Here is a 21448-nt window from a genome sequence, read left to right as displayed (position 1 = left end):
TAGTGTTTCTAGTACAACATTACTAACTGCAGCCTTGAAATTAACCACAGATCAAACCGATTGAATCAAAATTGCAAAAACTGCATTCACTGTGTCCGAATAAATATAACACGATTCACAAGGGTTGTGGTGGACAGCATTACAGCATACAATTTTTCCCTTATTAACTTCTTACTCAGCGTACACTGATAGCTTCTTAAAGCACTTGTAGAGTGGACAAAAGAAACAGCTGCAAATGTATTAACTTCCATTCATATCCTTTGTTTGCCTGTCATCCAAACCTATTTTTCACAAAAGCTTATTGTGACAGCTTCCCATTCATTTAATTCAGTTAATCTCTCAACATAATTGCAGGGACCATGTTTCAGGGAGCAACAACAAGGGTTTATGAGCTTGGCTTTCAGAGGCTATTAAACGTGCTTAGCTGAATAGCTTGATGTCAAGGCAAGGAAGGGCATATTTAATAGCTATATATTTCTATACGTGTTTCCATACAAATATTTTTCAGACATAATAGTTATAAAGAACATCCCATGGGAAAAAGGTATGAAATAGAAGTCTATATAAAGTCACAGTGCATCTTAGAGTCTGAGTGCAAATATCAGTGGCAATTAAAAGCATCCCTATGTCCATGGTTGAGCTGCCTTGAGCAACTCTTAACATAACATTTTTAAGCTTTTCCAGCTGTAAAGCATGTGGTTTATTTATTTCCGTTATTTCAGATACAGTGATTTGGTCTCTCCCTAGTGAAGCTCCACTGCTGCTGTTCCTGTTTACTCTGCACACGAACATATACATATACTGTACATGTGACATGACCCAACATCCAAGAAGAGCATTCCTCCTCTAACTTAACTTAACTTTATCAAATATGCACATCTGTACACATGTGGCTCTTAAGGATTTACTAAGTGTGAATTTAATAATCTTATTATTTTAAGTGTTGCAAAAGCTGGTAGCTGCTTAATTTATAGTAATTGTAATGTTACCGTTTGTCCAGCAAGGGGCAGCACAGGACATGAAGCATAGTCTCAAATAATTCAGTGCACTTTACATGACTAAGTAATCAAATAAATAATAAGACACATCACCGCACTGTGCCCTCCAAGTCCTTCCCAGTTATTTTATTGCAGGGCTTGTGCACTCTGCCCATTTCAATTTTATTTCATACGGACAGGAACAAAACTCCAGACAAGCATTTTTGTTCATTTTCTGGCACAGCAACTCATAGACCTTGTACATAAATTAAATTATTGCCTTGACATCACTTTTTATTGCTCAGCTCTGTACAGTCCAAAGTCCCTCTGCTTCCTCATCATTGCTCATTTTTCTGTTCTGTTCCATTTGTTTGCAGTCCCCCTCTCTTATCTCTCAGCAGCTTTTTGACTCCTACCCAAATTTGCAAGTCCTTGCAAACCTGCTCTCTTTCTTTTGCTTTTCTCACACAAAGGCACACATCATGACCACCGCAACTCTCCACGGGAGAGTTCCGCCATGCTCTGTAGATTGGGTGTCCCAGGGTGATTAACTATTGATAAGGAGCTCAGGTAACACACCTGATATCTGGATGAGGGAGGGGTCGGGCGGAAAGACAATAGCGTCAGAAGGGTGTTGGGGGGAGAGAAAAGAGAGAGTGAAATAGAGAGAAAGAGTATACAGGGGCAAAGTGGGAAGAGATGAGCGAGAGCGAAGGCAGTAGCCAGGTAAGAGATTAATCGCATTTAAGCATACGCTCTAAAACAACATAAAGGCCCCTTTTTTGAGACTGGGGGCCTGAGTGGATGTTTAGGTCCGGCAGCCAATAGCCGAGCTGCACATTGAGATGACTCAGGGCATAGCTGAGGAAATGGGATGGAGAAAGCATGAATGTACTGAAAGAGATAAGCCCAGTGTGTGTGTACATGCGGAGGGCGGACGCATAAACAAATAAGCCACTGTTAGAGAAGAAGCCTCCATTTGTCTCTTACTGCGCACACATCACGGCCCTGCTCTCCACTACCCTCACCCCCAAATTACCTTTACACTCCCTTCTGTTTTAGTGTGCTGGATGTGTGTGTGTGCGTGTGTTTACCGTGTAAACACACACACTCAACTGTCACAGACACACTCCTCCTTGTGACAGTTGAGTTCCACCGTCAGCATAATTACAATGAACTCACCCCGTAAATTCTTTATCTCCACCTCTTTCTCTGCCTGATAACCATCTGCTCTTTCTTGACTGTTTGCAGGTGGGGAGTTAAAAGAAACCCCCCTCTGAGTTATGTGTGTGGTGGCGTATGCCTGCAAATGGGTAAAACTACACTTATTATCATCAGCTGGGATTGTTTGAACTTTTAGTTTATATCATTGAGGAGGACACAACACACACATGAAATTACACAAATTGTTTTGCAATGTGGGTCAGCTCAACATTTTGGTGTAAATAATGTAAAAAGGTTTAGTAGGTTGAATTCCAGCACCATCAGGAACTTTATTATGCCTCCATAGCCTCCAGTTTATAAGAATAACTTAAAAGGTGAGCAGGTGAAATGTGGACACAACATTGTTATTTGCCTCAAAGAAAGTAGCACCTTAACATCTAATTACAATTTTTTTATTTTTACAGATGTCCAACCATTATGTGGTCTGTGATTATACATCAGCCACACAGAAATAGTTCGTCCTTTACTCCAACCATCCCGAAATTGACAGTATAAACACGGATGGAGTCACCTGAAACAGAGGCAGAGTAGCCTACTTATCTACCTGCACTGGCTGTTAGTCTCCACACCTTTCTTTTCTGCCACTCCCCTTTTCCATCTTACGCCGCTCGGCCCCGCCCTCCAGCACTCCGTCAAAGAGGCTGCGGGTTTAGTGCTCCCTTCGCTCGTACTCGACTCCCGGGGACCCATCTTACTTCTTAAGTCCCGGTCACACTTATTACACACTTGTACATTATTTTTTTTTTAGTTATTTTTTTTTTTTGTTTTGTTTTGTTTGCTTTTTTTTTTCTCATCTCCGCCGTCACTTGAAGTAGGGCTCTTGCAGCGTCACCTTCTTCTCCTGAGCTACATATAAAGTGTCAAGGTAAGGCAATCAAGGGTTTGAGCTACAGGTGTGCCGTCAACTCAGCAACGTTTACTCATCCAAACTCCACATGTCGATACTTTTTTTTTTTTTCTCTATAGTTTGGTGCGATAACCTGACACAGTCGTGGTTGACATATTTGGTTTCGTGTACTTTGGTTGTTGTTACAGAAAGCTCCCTCGAGACGCAGGTGCAGGCAGGTTGCTGTGTTGTGTTCAGGTCCCGTGCGAATTATCGCCACGGAAAGAGTCGCCAGGGGCGAATGCGACTATCATATCATGATGTATTTGTGACTCACTAGAGAATTGATTGTGGTGTTATTTTATCCTCTTCATAGTTAAGCCTACGAACTTTAAGCAGTAATATCTTTAGTTATGACACAGATTGACTTAATATTATTAGTATTAGTATTAGTAGTAGTATCCTTTTTAAAGTATTTGTTTTCCGAATTATCCATATGATTTGAAGGCTCTGAGGTTTTTGTCTCATGATACATTTGCTGACATATTATCGAATATAGGCTATTCATAATGTATGTAGCGATGTTTCAGTGCCATTTTTTTAAAACCTCATATGTCAGGTTAGGGGTGGTTAAGTATGTCATGTGAGTATGAAGTCTGACTCTTGCTTTTTTTTTTTTTTTTTTTCTTCCTCGACTACATTACTGACAGCTGATCACATGATTGGCCAATCATGCTGCGCCAAGGCAAAGCGATCACCTGATGTTTGGAAGAAAAAAAAAAAAAGTCTGTGTGCTGGAGGTGACTGGGACGATCTCGCTTTTAGATATGCAAGTCACTGCCACACATGGCATCATAGATCTGACTTGAGATTCAATTCACACTCTTTGTAGTGTTGGTTTAACGCTCACACTGTGCATGTGTCATGAGGTGTGCCTTTACTCAAGGCTAACCCTTTGTTATAAGGATAAACCCTCTTTGGATGAGATTGTCAGACCTCATTTGATATTAAAAGTCACCAGAGGAGTTGGGCTGAATATGTTGTATTTGGGTATTTTGAAGCACATTCAAGCTTTTACCAATTTATTATTTTTCGCCCCTACATCCCTATTTGTAGCTGTTATTCACATTGATTAACGCTTCTTTATTTGCAGTTTATTAAACTTACTGCCAAAAATAACGTCTTTGTCAGAGTCCCTTTCTTATGTGTTTATTCGGTATAACAACTCTTAACACTTGAGAGAGGCCGAGCCTGTCTGACCAGTTCGTGTTTGTTGATTGGCGTAAAACAGAAAGTGTTAAAGCAGCAGCGACATGTGAAGTAAAATGTTGGGTAAAGAGGGGAAAAGCTGTTTAAGGGAGTGACTCTCTGGTCTGTTGAGTAAAATTGAGAAGCGCAATGGACGTTTCATGTGAGTGTGTGGATTTATAATGTTCAAAGGCCGTGCAGTCCGTTTTTGCGCTGATATTCCATATGTGTGGTGTTCATGTGTAGAAGATTATTCTTCTCTGAGGATTGTTACCACTAGGTTTATCTATATCCAATGCACATTTACTGTCAAGTGCTGACTGAAGCTTTAAGAGATGAGGGCATGCAGAGAGACAGTGTTGCCATTATAAACATCATCTCATGTGCTTCAGCATGGGAAAGTCACTTCCATTTTGTTTTCGCCAAGATTCAAGATCTAAAGCCTCTTGACCATAGCTTAATTTATCTGTGAGTTAAGTACAAAGTGTTATTCGCCGCATGTTCTGTTGACTTGACCCGATGTACATTCCAAACATGCGTGCACAGAGATATTCTTGTCACCAATGTTGATATGCATTCCCAGAATTGCGTTAGCATGTGAGATTTCATTATCAGAGTTTAACTAGTGATACGGTATGATATGATATGATATAAAATAAAATAAAGCAAACCATTGCATGCCACAATTACTGATTTCGTCGTACTTTACTGCTTTTGGCGGGTTACAGATCTATCTCCAGTCTGCTGTCAGCTGTGCAGTGTAGCTTCAAAGCTAACAACGTATCCAAGCCCACTTTGTCTGCATACAGACATTCTTTTAAAAACTTTTAAAAAGTGTCTAACCTTGACTAGCCAGCCTTGCCCTTCAAGGCCCCCAGTTGAATTCTTTCCTAACAAACAGTCAGTTTATCTTGCTCAACCTGAAAGGTATGTGGCAAATTAAACACCTTGGGCTGATTAGTGTTTGACCTAATACTGGTTCTTTGGCGTCACTTCTCCCCTCTCAATTGGGTGCACTGAGCTAATGAACCCCCACTGTGGAAGCAACAAGGCTGATCCTCCCGCTGTGCTCAGGAAAACGTTAGTGTTGATTAGGGTATTAGTAAGTGATAATCACTGTATAATTACCATCTAGTACCACCGAATGGATGAAAATTCTTCCTGCTGGAGCTGTAATTGGATTGATTTTCAGTAATACAGAGCAGAAAGCTGTAATACAAGCCAGTTAATTTAGGATGATTATGGCTGAAGTTTATAATTATTTGCATTTTTTTTTAAGCTTGAGTGGTGGTTTGTTACACAAAAACTGCTAATTACGTTCTTTTCTTTCTCAGCTCCATTTGTGTTATGTGGCTCTTAATCGAAAGGAAAGATAATTTAGCAGAGAACCCAGTGTTTTTCCGTAGTTCACTGGTCTGTGAATTTTCTCAAAATACTTTTGAATGTGGGCCACAGTTGGAAATGTGGTATTGAAATAATGATATGTGGCCGTTGGGTGTTTGAACTGTGGATGTAAAGCAGGTCAATGTGGTAAAAATCGAGATCAAAGTATGTCTGTGTAAAAGGCCATTTGCCTGCATGTTTTTTCTAGTTGTACTGTTTGCTCCGAATAGCATTTACACTACATCTACTACTGTGATTAGGTCCATAAAGCAAACATGATTTGGGGGAAATTATAGCAATGAATGCAAAACATTCAGTTAGTGTTGATGTCACAGTAATAATAACAAGATTGATTCAGACTGACACATTCATTGTGCAGTTTACGTAGTCAACCTCCCACACTTGTATCATTTAATTGTATTTAGCTGCTGAGACAAATCAAATAATAGTATAGTACTATCAGTAATAACATTACACTCATATATCTCAGTTTTCACCTGCTGACCATTTGGGGTAAAAGCTTTCCTCGCAATCTTTGAGATAAAGCTTTTCTAGGCCGTTCCTTTTAAATTCACTTGGTTTTTAAAGTAGACTTGCTATGGCAGAGTCAAATGTTTTGGCTAAATGCCTCTTTGACATAAAGTCCTTTTTTCATCACTTTGTCCTCACACAGATCATTCCATCATTTCGTGTTCCATTAATTCTCTTAATCCAGATAATTTCCCCAGCTGTCCCTGAGCACACGGTAACCAGACTCCATTGTTAGTAACCTAAGTCATGACGCATCACAGTCCTCTGTAGACAGTGACTGGTTTCTATAGTTACTGTCAACAGTCTGGGCTGAGAAGTGTTGGTAACAATACACTCAGGACAATACCGAACGAAATGGTGGCCACCTTGAGTCCTCTTCCTGCCATTCCCCAGATATTTGCGGAGAGACACTCCATACTGTGAACAAACAGGTGGCTGATGCACTTCATAATCCTAGACGCTATCAGCAGAAGGTCACCAGAAAAAAAAAACAAGGGCCGTGTCATTCGATATAGATTAAAGCGTGGTGGCCATGCACACGAGAGATATTACGCATCCAGTGATAAAATGTAATGTGAGAGATATCCTGTGGCGCTGACAGGAGAAAATAACATCTCACTTGTTCTGAACAGCACGTATTTAATGAGAGACAGAACATGGCCTTGACAGGTTACAAGTCCGATTAATTAAGATGCGGAATCACATCCACATTTAGAGGCCGTTTTAATGGCTGGTGGAAACAGTATGCTACCTCCAATACATTAAAAGAAGACATTATGTCATTAGATTTTTATAAAAATATGTGGACTATATATATATATATGTGCTTAATTTTCCTCCCAAATGTCAGCGCATTACTAAAGGTGTGAGATCATGGGTTAGTCACTGTAGATATACATATCTCCAGATAATTGATAACTTTCTATAAAGAGGCGTCCGGGGTCGATCATTAATCCCAGTGAGCGAGAGAATGAGTGTAGGCATATAGGGCACAGGCTATGACATGGTGGCATGATAATGCTTCTTTGTGCATGCGTTTTTGAATAGAGCTGCCGGAGGTTCAGATTGACGTTGGTGCTACCCACATCATGCTGGTGACGGTTGTACGCAGAGTGAGGAGGAATGAAGAGGTGGAAGTGGAATACGTCAAAAGAAAGCGGAGGTTAATTAGGGAGGCGTTACTTTCAGGGTTTTTCAAACACACAACCGCATAAATACAAAGTCGTTGTATTTCACTAATACTACTTAGGATGCATAAGAGAACAGAAACAAAACTGAAGTGAAGATGCAGCTGAATTAATTTCAAGACCTGATGTATGATGGTCAGGAAATAAGATTTTCATCAATGTAAAATGTGTTCTTGCATCATGTATGACTGATAAGAGGTGACGTCATTAAGGTTTATAAAACAGTCTGAGACAACAAACTAGGCGCATCTGATGATCAGTTCTTTCTCTTGGGCCCTTTTTCACCTGTAGTTTTATTTCATATTCATCCCTAAAGATGTACATTGTTTGGCCACGTTCACAAAATAATTCCCAGTATTAAACTAATAATGTACGATACACCGATTAGGCATAACATTATGACCACCTGCCTAATATTGTGTAGGTCTCCCTTGTGCCTGCAGAACAGTTGTGACTCATCAGAGAATGGACATGGGCCTTCTGAGGGTGTCCTGTGGTGTCTGGCAACAGAGTGTTGTTAGTGGGAGACCTTTAAATCCTATGGGTTGAGGGGAGGGGCCTCTGTGGATCAGGCTTGTTCCAGTGCATCCCACAGATACTCGACCAGTTTGGGATCTAGTGAATTTGGAGGTCAGGTCGACACCTTGTGCTGTTTTTCATGTTTTTTGAGTTGTTCCTAAACTGTTTTTGTGTGTGTCCCTGTGTCAGGCTACGTCCTGCTGGGGATGGCTGCTGCTATCAAGGAGTGTTATTGCTATGGGGTGGGGTGCTATGGGGTGGGGAGGGTCCAAAAGTTTCCCAGTGGAACATTGAATTGTCACGAGATGTTCAATGATATTCACGTGTCCTGTCAGTGATTTTAATGTCATAATGTTTAATTGGTGTACGTCATAATCTAATCTAAGTTTCCATGACTGTGGAGCAACAGTGATTATTACTATCTGTCTTGCATCAGTCTGCTTTTATATTGATGTCACACCATGCTAACACTACTGTTTTGAAATCTTTTCAGCCATGCTGCTGCCTTCATCATTACTGCTACTCCTCGGCGTCCTCACCTGGAGTCCCAGTGCAGCATGGGCCGGTAAAGTGATTGTGGTCCCACCCATCATGTTTGAATCACACCTCTACATCTTCAAGACGCTGGCCACAGCTCTACACCAGGAGGGCCACGAGACCCATTTTCTAGTTTCGGAGGGCCGTGAGGTCCCGCCTTCTCCTCACTACCACCTGCAGCGCTATCCAGGGATCTTTAACAGCACCACAGCTGACAACTTCCTCCAATCCAAAGTCACCAACATCTTCTCAGGCCGCCTCACATTTCTGGAACTGTTTGACATTCTTGATCACTATTCTCAGAACTGTGATGCTGTCGTTGGCAGCGTTGAAGTGATGAACCGCCTGAAAGAGGCCAAGTTTGACCTGCTGCTAGTGGACCCTAATGAAATGTGTGGTTTTGTGATCGCTCATATCCTGGGTGTGAAATATGCTGTGTTCAGTACAGGCTTGTGGTATCCTGCAGAGGTGGGAGCTCCTGCCCCGCTATCATATGTACCTGAATTCAACTCATTGCTGACAGACCGCATGTCCTTGATGCAGAGGATCGCAAACACTGCTGTTTACCTGGTGCAGCGCTTTGGAGTCCATTACATTGCTTTGCCCAAGTATGACCGGATTATGAAGAAACATGGAGTAAAGCCTCAAGTGGCCATGGCTGACCTGGTGCAGGGCAGTCGACTGTGGATGCTGTGCACTGACATGGCTCTGGAGTTCCCCAGGCCCACCCTTCCACATGTGGTGTACATAGGGGGCATTCTCACCCAACCTCCGAACCCACTGCCACAGGTCAGTATCCACAGAGACACACGGCTGACATACACTTAGTGAGGCAGGCCGGGACAGACAGATCTGTTTTGATAGCCATTACACAAGGAAATGTAACATTACACCAAGGTATTTAAATTAAAAATCACTACCACAATGACCTTATCTACCTTTTATTTTCACGGTATACACCATATGTCAGTATTTGTGCGTGGTGACAAATTTTACGCATTCAAGCATACCCTACTGCAAAGTTAATGTCCTTGTGTCTGATATGGTCTGAGATGGTTATTAAATTCAAGATCAACATGCTAATATATACATTTTAAAAATGTGTGTGCATACAGGGGCAAGTGTGAGTGCCTGATGACAAAATGAGTGCCCTCAGGAGCGTTGCGTCACAATGGCTTATTCATGGTAACAACGTTTGACTATGCCATTATGCAAATTTGAGCTTTTATGAGCAGGAAGGAGAGCCATATTGTTCTCTGTGCACTTAGACGATTTGGGAGAAGTTTATTCCTTTTATTCCTTTCCTCCATATCTGTAGGGGAATCACGTACACATTTTTTTTACATTGTCCTTTTTATAAAATCGTTAGAAACAGTCCTCTTACACTCATATATCGGCCTTTCTCTGCATGTGTGTAAATCCTTATGGAACACAAGAGAGTTGATAAGATGGCAGCAGGAAGAGCCTCTTCCTTGTTTAGTTTCTTTCATTTGCATGAATCTTATAATTTCCTGCCCACTGTTTCTCTTTTCTCAAGTTAAATGCTGGCATTAAAGAACAAACCTCTGCCAAGAGTGGTCATTATTAGTCAGATTCCTTCAGATTATACACTGATAGTTTTGTTTTTAAAATAATTAGGAAACGGTTACTAGTGGCAGTTGTAATTCCCCACAGTTTATGATGTTGTTTGATATGTTTTAAAACTCAAGTATATTCGGTTTTTGGCATTTTATGCTCTTAAAACGACAACAGCTAACTAACTTTGTAACTACCCTTGCTTGTCCCCATTGTCTATTTAATCACTTGGCATATCTTCTTATCACATCCTGCGACAAAGCAAGCCTTTATAGACGAGGCTGGGGTGAGGATGGGTTTGGGTTGAATGGACGTGGTAGATTTTGAGCGGAGAGGGAGGAGGGTCATGATGGAGGTTCGTCCAGCGTTTGGACGCTGCGAGCGCGGGCCGTCGGTATCTGCTGCGGGGGGTTTTTGGAATGCCACGCCAGCCAATAGGGAGCATTGTGCCGTGCTGTGTGGAGGGAGTTATAATGGAAGTGGAGGGAGAACGAGGTCATTGTTCAGGGCAGAGCTCAGGGGACACTGAGAGTCTTTTATGGGGTCACTAAGGCTGCGTTGTAGGGACAGTAGAGCTGTGCGGCTGGGACACAGAGCCCAGTGTGCCCCTGAGGTTGCTCCGTGCCAGGGCCGGCCTTAGCTGCTGCAGCTGGACCCTTAACCTCTCTCCCTCTACTTATCCTGTCACTAACATTGGCTGCTCCCTTATCTGTCATCAAGCAGTTAGTCAGTACATCCTCTCTTAGTATTTTGATTTAACTATATATTTGGTACACACTTGTAGATACCTCTGTTCTTCAAAACAGAATTGCAACACATCTGTTTGTTATGGCTTCCCCTTTTTGTCTACTAGTGAAAATCATTTTTGATCAGGTAATGGCAGGCTGTGTTACCACACACAATCCCAAGCTGCACCCTCTTCTGAGAAGCACGTTTCCTAGGTAATAACTCCTTTGAGCCTGGGTCTTGATTCCAGGAACAGGATTGTTGAGGAAAAGAGTTCTCATTTACTTAGCTTTTTCCGAGGGCTTGTTATGTCTCTATGTAGCAGTCTCTACTGGTAGCAATGCAAATCTTTACTTTTAACTATAATGGTGACATTTTAAATGTTTGACCACATTTTTATTCATATAGCAATAAATACAGACCGCTTTTAGGGTGCAGGTTCCTCCTAAACACCAGTATCTATATAACCCAACCTTGTTAATGAGGTAGGTAATGAGATAATCTGCTTTCATCTCATAGATATATTGTTTTTGTCAATTTCAGACCTGCAAATACTGATGATGTAGTAATTAAGTCTTGGACCTCACATCAGTTCAGGTTCATCAGTCAATATACTGAAATCTCATTTTTACTTGATGAATGCTCATGTTTTGATTCTCCCACATGGTGTCAGGTAAAGGACTGGGGATTGCCTTCAGTGAAAACCAGAGAGAGACAGAGTTTTCTTAGAGCAAAACAAATTCCCTTCACCTCCATTATTGAAGGTGGCAGCACAGGTCTTGGGTGCTTCTCTGAAACTGTCTTCATTCACTAGATAATACAAAAATATATACTCTACCTTGTGGTAATTGAGGCAAAATGACCATTTCTGTGAGTGTCCGATGTGAATGTGTTAACACTTATTGTTTAAATATCAGTTTTGTGTCTCATCGCTGGTGTATTTCCTTGGTCTTGTGGTAATTTTACGACATTTTGTTGATAATCATTGAGCCAGATTTTCCACCAGGACTAATAAATGGTCTTATCTTTACTCTCGTAGTCATTACTGTTCATAATGCTAATGTAATGACTTTATTTATCAACATTATTCATAAATAAATATTATGTGTTATTTTGCATGGTAACTGTGACTACATTTGCACGTTTTTTATTGCAATAAACTTTATCGTCAGGTGGATCTGTCAATAAGGCCAGGCAGATGCCTGATTAATAATTGATAATACAACATCCTATGCAACACATTTTCTTTCTTTTTTTTTTTTAATGATTTTTTTAGTTTCTCTTTATATTTTCTCTTATTCCCACAGGATTTCGAGGCATGGGTGAACGACACAGCAGAGCATGGCTTTGTGGTCGTGTCGTTTGGAGCCGGAGTCAAGTACCTTTCTCAAGATATTGCCCACAAACTGGCAGCAGCACTCGGCAGGTTGCCCCAGCGTGTCATCTGGAGGTAAACTACTTGCACTCATACACAACAGGACTTTGCAAAGTAGTGAGCCCCAAGTAGACAATACAATTCATGTGGATTCCCAGCTATTGTACTACTATGACACATTTAGGGCAACATGTTGTTACTCTGAGAGGAGCTGCCTCGTGAGGTCAAAGTCCATCATCACCTTACATTAGGCTCAGGGTATTTATCTGAGGTCCTCCTCTTGATCAAACAAAATGGATGAGAGTATGCTCAAGAGACTTTTTTTCTTGCTTCAGCAAAGTCACAAAGCCGTTCATTCATCCATAATGTTTGCTCAGCGAAACACATTGTTCTTTATTTTTCTGTATCTCACTACTATATATGCAGACCCCAAATACCTACACGCCTGTGCTGTGGGGTACGTGTCAGTACTGTTAGCTGACAACATCACATTGTGGGTTCATTTGGCTTCATACCCACAGCAATGATCCATTGACTATGACCTGAGCAACAGATACTAAAAATTAGATGAGGGAAAGCTAGAGACTGATAAAGGAGAGTGCAGTTTCACAATGCTCTTCATTCCTCCATGAACCTGTTAATCCTCAACCCTTATCTCAGTATATGTAAGAGTTTGTGACTCACTGACCACTTTTTTGTTTTTTTACACTTTTACCTCCTTATATGATCAAGAATAATTGTAGATATTCAAACTGAGTCACTCAAGGTTGCGTAATCCTTATCGAACAATAAAATGTGTTTATATAGGTCACTTGAGTCACATGGCAAGAACAAAGTCCAAGCCTATAGACAGCACATATACCTATTTCTACGAATAAATCTGAGTTAATGTTTGAATGTGCTCCTTTCTGCAGAGTTTGACATGGTGTTCACTTCTACAGACATTCTCCGCAGTATACAGTGATATCACAAATGACAAAATGGGCAAGCAAACTTTAATTAGGTGTGTCTATGCGGCAGTAATTAGCTTTAGATTTTTATTCTAGTTTTAATTGAGTTAGTTTTCAAAAAACACGTTCATCCTTGAATCTTCTATTTCTTTTTTAGCGTTGAACACTTGATCTCTTTAACCACGTAGAGGTTGAATACAGTTGGCAATGCTTTTATTTTGCTTTTATTTCAGTTAATAAATGGAAACATTTAACTCTTTGTAATGATAATACCTCATTCAGCCACTGTACTTACTCTAGGAACGTTTTTTTTTGTAAAGATGACATGTTTATTGAGATTTAAGGGATGGAAACATCAAAGTTCAAGCTTTTTATTGCACACACAACCACAGCAGTGTTTCCCATGGTTGACCTTTATTTGCTAAAGCATCATGCCAGCCACACCCTCCATTTCTTCAGCAGCACTTCATCAGACATGCCTACAAAACATACAGAATATTTGTCTGTTCGTAACACACAGCCTGTTGCAGATGTATAATTTCGAAGGCTGTGGAAAAGATGCATGCTCAAACAAATTGTCCACATTTCTGCTTAGGAGGAGCAACACACCTACTCTTAAACATTGTGAAAGTCTTGGATATCAGCAGCTTTTTGGATATATGCAAACACACAAATACTGCGGAAAACAATCTGGCTTTGTGTGAATAGAGATGTTGGTAGAACATTCACTTTTATTAGCAATGTAAAAAGCTTGGTAGGATTTTTTTCTGAATAAGGGCAATATTTAATACATGCAAAATAGTGACTGCTCTCGACACTTGAAGAGGAAAGAGAAGAGGTTGAGTGGCTTGGGGGACTTCAGAGGATCTGGGTGGATCAGTTTGTTCTTGTCGTGTCTTGTTACTAATGGGTGGCTGTTGAAAGTATTCTGTTGTTGTGGGCAACCTGGGCAAATAGTCCAGTGTGTTGTAATGAGTAATAAAATAATAACTAACTTTGTTTGTGAATGGCAGTGAATCAATATTCACGTCCATGTACCTGACAAAGCTCTGCAGGTAAGCTGGAAAAATGCTCAGAAACTTGTAGCCATTGGCAAATTTAAATCTAGAGACGTTGTGTGAGACATGGCATGGTAATGTGACTTTCAGTGGCCCTTCCATACTACTGGGACAGAAAAAAGGAAAAGAGCTGATGGGAGTGATAGGGACCAAGCCAAATGAATTGTGTCATTGATAATTGGCTCCATGAATGTAGGCTTTGATTGGCAGGGAAATGAATTGGTGCTTTGTTGAACAGAGTAAGGGAGATGAAAGAGTTTGGGTTAGGGAGGGAAGCAGACAGAAGTGAACAGATGGGTGTCGCAATGTAGCATGCATCTGCATTGTGTGTGGAAATACTTCCCCACATCCACTGTAATAAAAAAGATTGAAACCTAAATGTTTGTAAGTGATCAAGCGATGCTCTTCTGCTTTTGCATTAAGTACAGTAAAAAAGAGATGGACTTCTTGTTTGGCAGTTTTGGCTATAGGTCATTCAGATAGTCCTTTGTTATTTTATTTTAAATACTTTTTAAACCTCACACAGTCTTTTCTTTTTAAACATTCAAATTATGTACGGGGAAGACTTGCCAAAGCATGTATAGATTTAATTTTTTATTTATTTATTTTTTTTGAATCACGTTTTGGATGGATTGGTTTTGGTTTGTCTTGCCTCTCTTTTCAGATGGAGCTACTCAGTGTAAATTTACCGTGGACTTTGAAATCTAAATGGCTTTAAAAGGTGTGGTTGAATTTGTCAGTCTGTCTAGAGCAGCAAAAGGAATTACTTTAATGTTTACAAGTGATTGTTAATTCTGTTTGCTTTCATCTTGTTAAAAATGTACAAAACTGGCTTCCAATTTTCACAGGCAAACTTGGATAACTTGAAAGTAATTTCTCACAGCCTTGCTGATTACCGAACTTCCATACATCAATCAGTCACGACGAAACAGTCGGCTGTGTTGGACTAAAAATCTATTCTACACCTAACATTTTACCTGTCTTTTTAAAGTCTTCTTTACTTCAAGACATTTATTCATAAGGACTTTAATTATTCATATCGTCTGACTTCCCTTAATCAGTATTCACTGACATAGAGTGAAGCAGTTCAGATATAATGTGCCAATCACTGAGCTTTAAAAGGTGCTGGTTGGTTGATTTTGGTAATCATTATCAAACGATAATAACTGTTTATTTCGACTTATTTAACCCTGTCTGTCTTACGCACTCTCACACAGCCCCCAAAGCCAAGTTTCCTTTGGTATGTAATGTCACTTGGTTAATGTTTGAACATGGGTCTGTTTGCGGAGGTTAAAAGTCTTACGTTGTACAAACAATTAGAAATAACTTATTAATCAGTGCTGGTTGCTGGATTTTGTTAACGCCTGTTTTCACTCTCATGTGCCTAGCTAAGCTAACCTGCTGTTAGCTTTAGTTTTGTTTGTACTATGCATACGTAACAGTGAGACCAAATTTCTCAGGGACTTGGGTAAGAATGTGAATAACTGTATTATCAAAAACGCCAAACAATCGCAAAATAATAAAAATAAGTACCGGCTGTACAAAATATGCTTGTGAATATTTTCTTATTTGTCACAAATCTAACAAAGCTAGGGCTGTACCTGATACCACGGTGTTGTTCAATCATTTACTACTCCTGATATGATAGACCTAGTTGTAAAGTGCGAGTGATACTTTTAGTTGTTAGTCATTAGCTTGTGATGAGTTGCACAATGGGCGATTCATCTATGAAATACAGCACATTTCTGGGGGCGTCATACAGTGGATGCATTTGTGCATTCAGAATGTAATTCCAACGTATGTGCCATATGTATTGGCCATTTTATACATTGAGGGTCTAAATTCCGAGGGTGTCAATGTGTTCACTGTGTAGCGCGCTCAATAATTCAGCAGAACAACTAATGACCATGGTATGTATCATGTCACAGTTTCTGCTGACAGTCCCACTACACGAAATGGCCATTGCACGACTCAATTTTAGTTTTCTGTGACAATGTTACACAAATGGTAAGTGATCAGTAAATGTTCAACATCGTTATTTACTGTTTGCTATTGAGTGAGTTATTAAGTGTCTATTAAGGAGTAGTGAACAAATTAGTTTTAGAGGCAGCTCAAGTCAGTTAAACTTTAACCGCAAATTCAGTAGAACCTGCGAGCAGCAAAATTGCCTCTAAAACAACATTTTAAAGGATAAATGAGCACTGAGCGTAAATGTGCAAGGAAGGGTAAACACTCTTCTCCCATAACAAGCATAACATTTGAGAAGTTTGTGTCGGCCATTGGCCTCTTCAGGATTTCTGTGTTTGCTCACTATGATTATAACAATGTCTAATAACTCAAAACTAAATAATAAATTGCATTAACAGTTTTCGTCTTCTTCCTCCATTCCTTTGCTCCTTCCTTAGATTCTCTGGTGTCCCACCCACTAACCTTGGCAACAACACCAAGCTTGTTGACTGGATGCCTCAGAATGACTTATTAGGTGAGTGCAACAGGAGGACTACATCATAATGGGTGGTTTTCAACGTCTAGTTCTCCTATTAACTCATTTCCAGTTGGCTTTGTGAATTCATTGTAAATTGCACTTTGCCAGCTAACTGTATTTTATGGAACTTGCAGGATTATTCAGATGAATCCAGATGTTTTATTTGAAAAACATCTTACCAAGAACCTGGTTTCATTGTCGTGCAGGTTTAAAACATGTTTTGGTGTTACGGTTTTCATTCTCTGGGTGTGTCAGACAAGGTTGTCTTTGCCCTGGTTTCCCACCACACGTACTTATTAACCACCGTAGTGGCTAGAATGTGATTGTGTAAGTCACTGGTGCCTGTCAGAAATGAGGAATATGCAGAAAGATTTAGATGTATTCTACAATAGAGTAACAGCACTTTGGCTAGCCAAGACTGCAAATGCCAAAACGATCTGCCCTTGTGACTTTATGGTAGGTCATAGAGAGGTATTTAAAAAGTGTATTTGATAATAAAACAATAGAGTTCTATATAAAAGTCTTTAACTGCTGTTGTGACTATCCCATCACATCACAATTACTGAGCACTAAAAACATTTTAAATTCAGATGATCACATTGAAACTGTTGCGAAGGATACGCCGTATTAACCAAACAATTGGCCTGATTGTCAGTCCATTTAAGGTGAAGTACACTTGTTAGAATCGGTGCAGAAAAAAAGACTGAGGTATTGATATTTTACTGTTGAAATAATGTGTACACTGAGGAAGTAGTAAGTAAAACTGAGCTGATCTGTGCAGCAGTTTGAGGGATCTACCATATAAGCAAACTAACTCACCAAAATGTCCCTGTCAAAACTGACAAATGTACATAACACCTAACTTATGTTTCCTGTCATCTAGGCCACGCTAACACAAGAGCCTTCCTGAGCCACGGCGGCTTGAACAGCATATATGAGGCCATGTATCACGGGGTTCCTGTGGTAGGTGTTCCACTGTTCGGAGACCACTATGACACTATGACTCGCGTGGCAGCAAAAGGTATGGGTATCATGCTACACTGGAAATACATGACAGAGGAAGACCTCTACGGAGCCCTGACCAGCGTCATCAAAGACACCAGGTTAGATTTGTCTCGCACTGCATGTACACCCAAATTCATTTTTAATGAGTGTCTGCCAGTGCCATCTGGTGACAATTTATGGCATCGCTACTCTACGATTTCATGGTGAAGATAGTCATGTTCTTCTTGTTTAATTAATTCCTATGTCTCTGCCTACCTAGATACCGCCAGCAAGCACGTCTTCTCTCAAACATTCACAAAGATCAACCAGGCCACCCCGTGACCAGGGCTGTCTATTGGATTGGCTACCTCCTCCGTCACAATGGTGCCAACCACCTGCGCTCAGCTGTATATGAGGTGTCCCCCTATCAGTACTTCCTGCTGGATGTAATTGTTACTGTAGGGGCTGCCTTGGCTCTAACAGTCTTTGCGCTGCAGCGGCTGGTACGATTGCTGAGGGGGAAGGTCGGGGACCACAACAGGGAAGGTAACATCAGAGATGATGGTAACATGGCTAATGGACATTGCCATAGCGAGAGCGTGGCTAACGGAAAACACAAACGCAATGGCTCCTTGAAAAATGAGAAGAAGATAAATTAATGTTTTAAATAGCAAAGAGGGACGAGGAAGAAGTTGCCCGAAGGACTTAGCTCTAGGTTTGGTTTAATGTTTGTATGAAAGCTTGGAAAGAAACCTGTTCTTAGGTCTGCGTCAAAAGGCAACTGCTACTCAGAGCAACTGGCTGTAGGAGGATATGCAATGTGTCGTGTGGGGACAGAGCGATGCATCGGGTGCTCAAAATCTTTGTGTGTGTGTGTGTGTGTGAATGTGTATGTGTGCAATGAGGCAAATTTAACAAGAACTCTTAACAACAGCAGCTACAGCAATACAACAATAAATTGGAAAGTCTATGAGGATGAAACGCGGGAAAGACACAGCGGAGGATGTTGTTTCCACACGTGCACCTTCTCTGCTGCATGTTCTCTGTTGTCTTCCTGCCTTAACTACCAGTGGAAGGATGATGAAGAGGGGAAATCCTGAGCGCCAACCCCTCATCCTCAGAAACAAAACAAGAAAATAAAAATAGCTTTTGAAATATTTAGAATTTAACGTTTTTAACTGCAATCAAAGTGTCTGGTAAAACTGTAAATAGAGGATGAATCTATTTATTACTGTACAAATGCATTTTAAGGATGGACCTTTTTAACCTGTCTTATTTTTAATTTATTTCATATAGTAGTAGTTTTACGCCATGATGGCAGATATACACTCCTTACTCTCAAGCTCCCATCCGCACAATGTTGTGTTCTTCATATTGGTAAAACGAACTAAGCTAAAGCTGATAGCAGCACTCATTGTTTTCACGCACAGATCAGTACTTTCTGCGCACGCATTATCCACAGTATTCACTGTGGTGTTCAGGCTGATCTTGACTATTTTCCCTTTTCACATGGTTGTGCCAACTTGTGACTGCACTTAGCTGTGCAGCGTTCCCATTGTCTCTTGACTCACCTTTGTTCTGCAAGAGAATAACTCTACTGAACTCTGTTTGGCTTATCCGTGTGAAAGGGTGATCATGTTGATGTTAAAAGATTATTAATGATAACTACTTAGGATACTGTGGATAGGCAAAACCAGATCAGAAATGTGCTCATGCTCATCCTTTCAGGTGATCAGGGATGAGCCGGTGCATTATTGATTCACGATGACTTGCTTCATCAGCTCCATTTCTAAATTCTGCATCTTTCGTCTCTTTAATAGTTAGTAAAGATTCATTACTTGATTGTCATTTTCACTGCTGCACTTGAGTTTGTACATCATTCGTCTTATTGTTAATCTTAAATGTATTAATTCTAACGTGTTGCAAATGCTAGTTTTGAGTTATACTGTTCAGGTAGGGATGCTTCACTTCTGGAAGTCTGCTTTTGTTGTTGAGTTTCATGTACAAACCAGGCAGACCTTATATAATTATATTAATGCTGAGTGTGATTGATTCACATTCTGTATGTGGCCTTTTATAATGAAGATATACGTGTATGAGGTATGCGTGAACGCCAGTTTGTATGCGTGCTTGTTGTTTCAATGCTTTAGACCATTCTACACCATTGGATGGAGTGTGAATGGATGAAACAAAGCAGAAGATTTATGTCACTGTTTTTAGTTCAGTCTTTAGTTAATTCATGTATATGCCCAAATATCCGCAAAGAATTCTTTCTGATCTTTTCTTTCAGTGAGATAGAAGTTGCCTACAGTGGTGTCTTTATCATCATTATTTTAGTCTTTTTTCTTTCTTTTTTTTTCTTGGCCAGCATTAAGCTGCCATGTCTGTTCATTTTAAATGCGGATGGAGGATGGGTCTAAGAAGAAGAAAAGAATGTCCCACAATAAAGTTGAACCCCGCAGCTACTTTAACGGTGAATAGTAGTGTGTCAAAGTGACACTGATCCCTGCAGTGAAATTCTCTTTTCGTAAATCCCCGTCGACGAGATCAAAGTACAATTTGAGCTGGAAGAGTATCTTTGGAGTTTGCGGGGATTCAGTATCTTGCTAATGGATATTTCAGAAGGGCAGGTGCACATGCACATGAAAATCTCATGAACGTGAGACCTCCAGTTGGATGATTTATCAAACCACCATGTCACACATACTGTATTTTATGTCATTCTTTTTGCAGCACAGACTCGACATCTACTTTTTAAGGTCTCAAATTGCATTTTTGGACTATTTACCAACTTAACACCTCACACACAAGCAAATACAGCAACGGCACAGAAGAAATGTTCAGTTAACCACTCGAAGTTGTTGAGAACTTAACACCTAGCCAACATGTTCAGAAGTTCTTTATACTAATTAAGAGACGTTTCAGGATCTTCCTTTCTCTGTGAGCTGCAATGACATTTGCACAGCCCATACCAGCCCTGCTGAAAACAGACTATTGTACTTGAATTGTAATCATCTTCTTCAGTAACACCATAAGATGGTAGATGGGCCGGCAGATGCTACATAAGCTATGAACAGAGTCTGAAGAGAAGGAAAATGTTTGTGAAGATATATCTTTTTTTTATTTCTTTTTTCAGTATTAATTTCACAGCCTACATAAACACTGATCCTGTAATTAGTTCAGTACATATAGTGCAGTCTCTGTTCTTGTGATGTTTGTATTTCATCCGCTTAAACATGTCTTTTTGTCTTCAATAGTGCACTGGCCTGTTACTTGTGTCCTCTTACTCTTTACATGCTGGTGTATTCGAACCGTCTTTGTCCTCCCATGCAAATATCAGCTGATCTTGCTTACTCACTTTGTTTAAATATTGTTTTACTTTCATTTTAAAATGACATGAAGTCCTCACATTTTCTGTCGTGTGTCTATGTTGTAAATAGAATGTAAACAAAATACTAATGCTGAATAAAAATTGCATATTTTGTTTGCAGAAAAGAAATTGGCCGTGTTGTATCGTATTATCTTTAATTTCATGTCATTTCTGAGAGGTAAATTTAAGGAAGGCACATTGAGCTGTTAAAGAAAAGTGTGAACAGTCTTACTATAATTAAAAAATATGGAAATCACTGAACATATTTTGTCTCTCCTATAGTTAAAAAAATGGTCATTGCTCATTCTCAATAAGCACAGGCAGTCCATGTTTCTGAGACCTAACAAAGCTGATGTTGATTACAGCAGCTGATGCTGCCAGTCTTGGTTTGATAGGGGATGTATAGGCTTTCTGTCGGGAATTGTTACCAAGCAGCAAGAGGGTTTTGTCGGTATCAAATGGTAGAATCATCTAAAGTAGCCAGCTGCACACA

General features: G+C 40.2%; 1 protein-coding gene across 1 annotated transcript; it reads left to right on the top strand.

Annotated features, from left to right (window-relative positions):
* The first annotated feature begins 1897 nt into the window (after positions 1–1897).
* On the top strand, positions 1898–21084 carry ugt8 (UDP glycosyltransferase 8). Its single transcript, XM_084559901.1, has 6 exons — positions 1898–3066; positions 8389–9221; positions 12041–12183; positions 16522–16598; positions 17485–17704; positions 17866–21084. Exons 2-6 carry the CDS (start codon positions 8391–8393, stop codon positions 18242–18244), a joined length of 1650 nt encoding a protein of 549 aa, XP_084416027.1. The 5' UTR covers positions 1898–3066; positions 8389–8390; the 3' UTR covers positions 18245–21084.
* Positions 21085–21448: the final 364 nt, after the last annotated feature.

This window comes from Chelon labrosus (assembly GCF_963514085.1).
Source record: "Chelon labrosus genome assembly, chromosome: 2".
Lineage (NCBI taxonomy): Eukaryota > Metazoa > Chordata > Actinopteri > Mugiliformes > Mugilidae > Chelon > Chelon labrosus.
This window is presented reverse-complemented; position numbering and strand designations above follow the sequence as displayed.

Bases quoted from the DNA above. Each gene is read 5' to 3' on its own strand.
- ugt8 (XM_084559901.1), top strand. From the start codon at position 8,391: ATGCTGCTGCCTTCATCATTACTGCTACTCCTCGGCGTCCTCACCTGG. The intron at 16,599-17,484 runs GTGAGTGCAACA...CCTGTCATCTAG, and splicing joins GCCTCAGAATGACTTATTAG to GCCACGCTAACACAAGAGCC. The intron at 17,705-17,865 runs GTTAGATTTGTC...CTGCCTACCTAG, and splicing joins AGCGTCATCAAAGACACCAG to ATACCGCCAGCAAGCACGTC.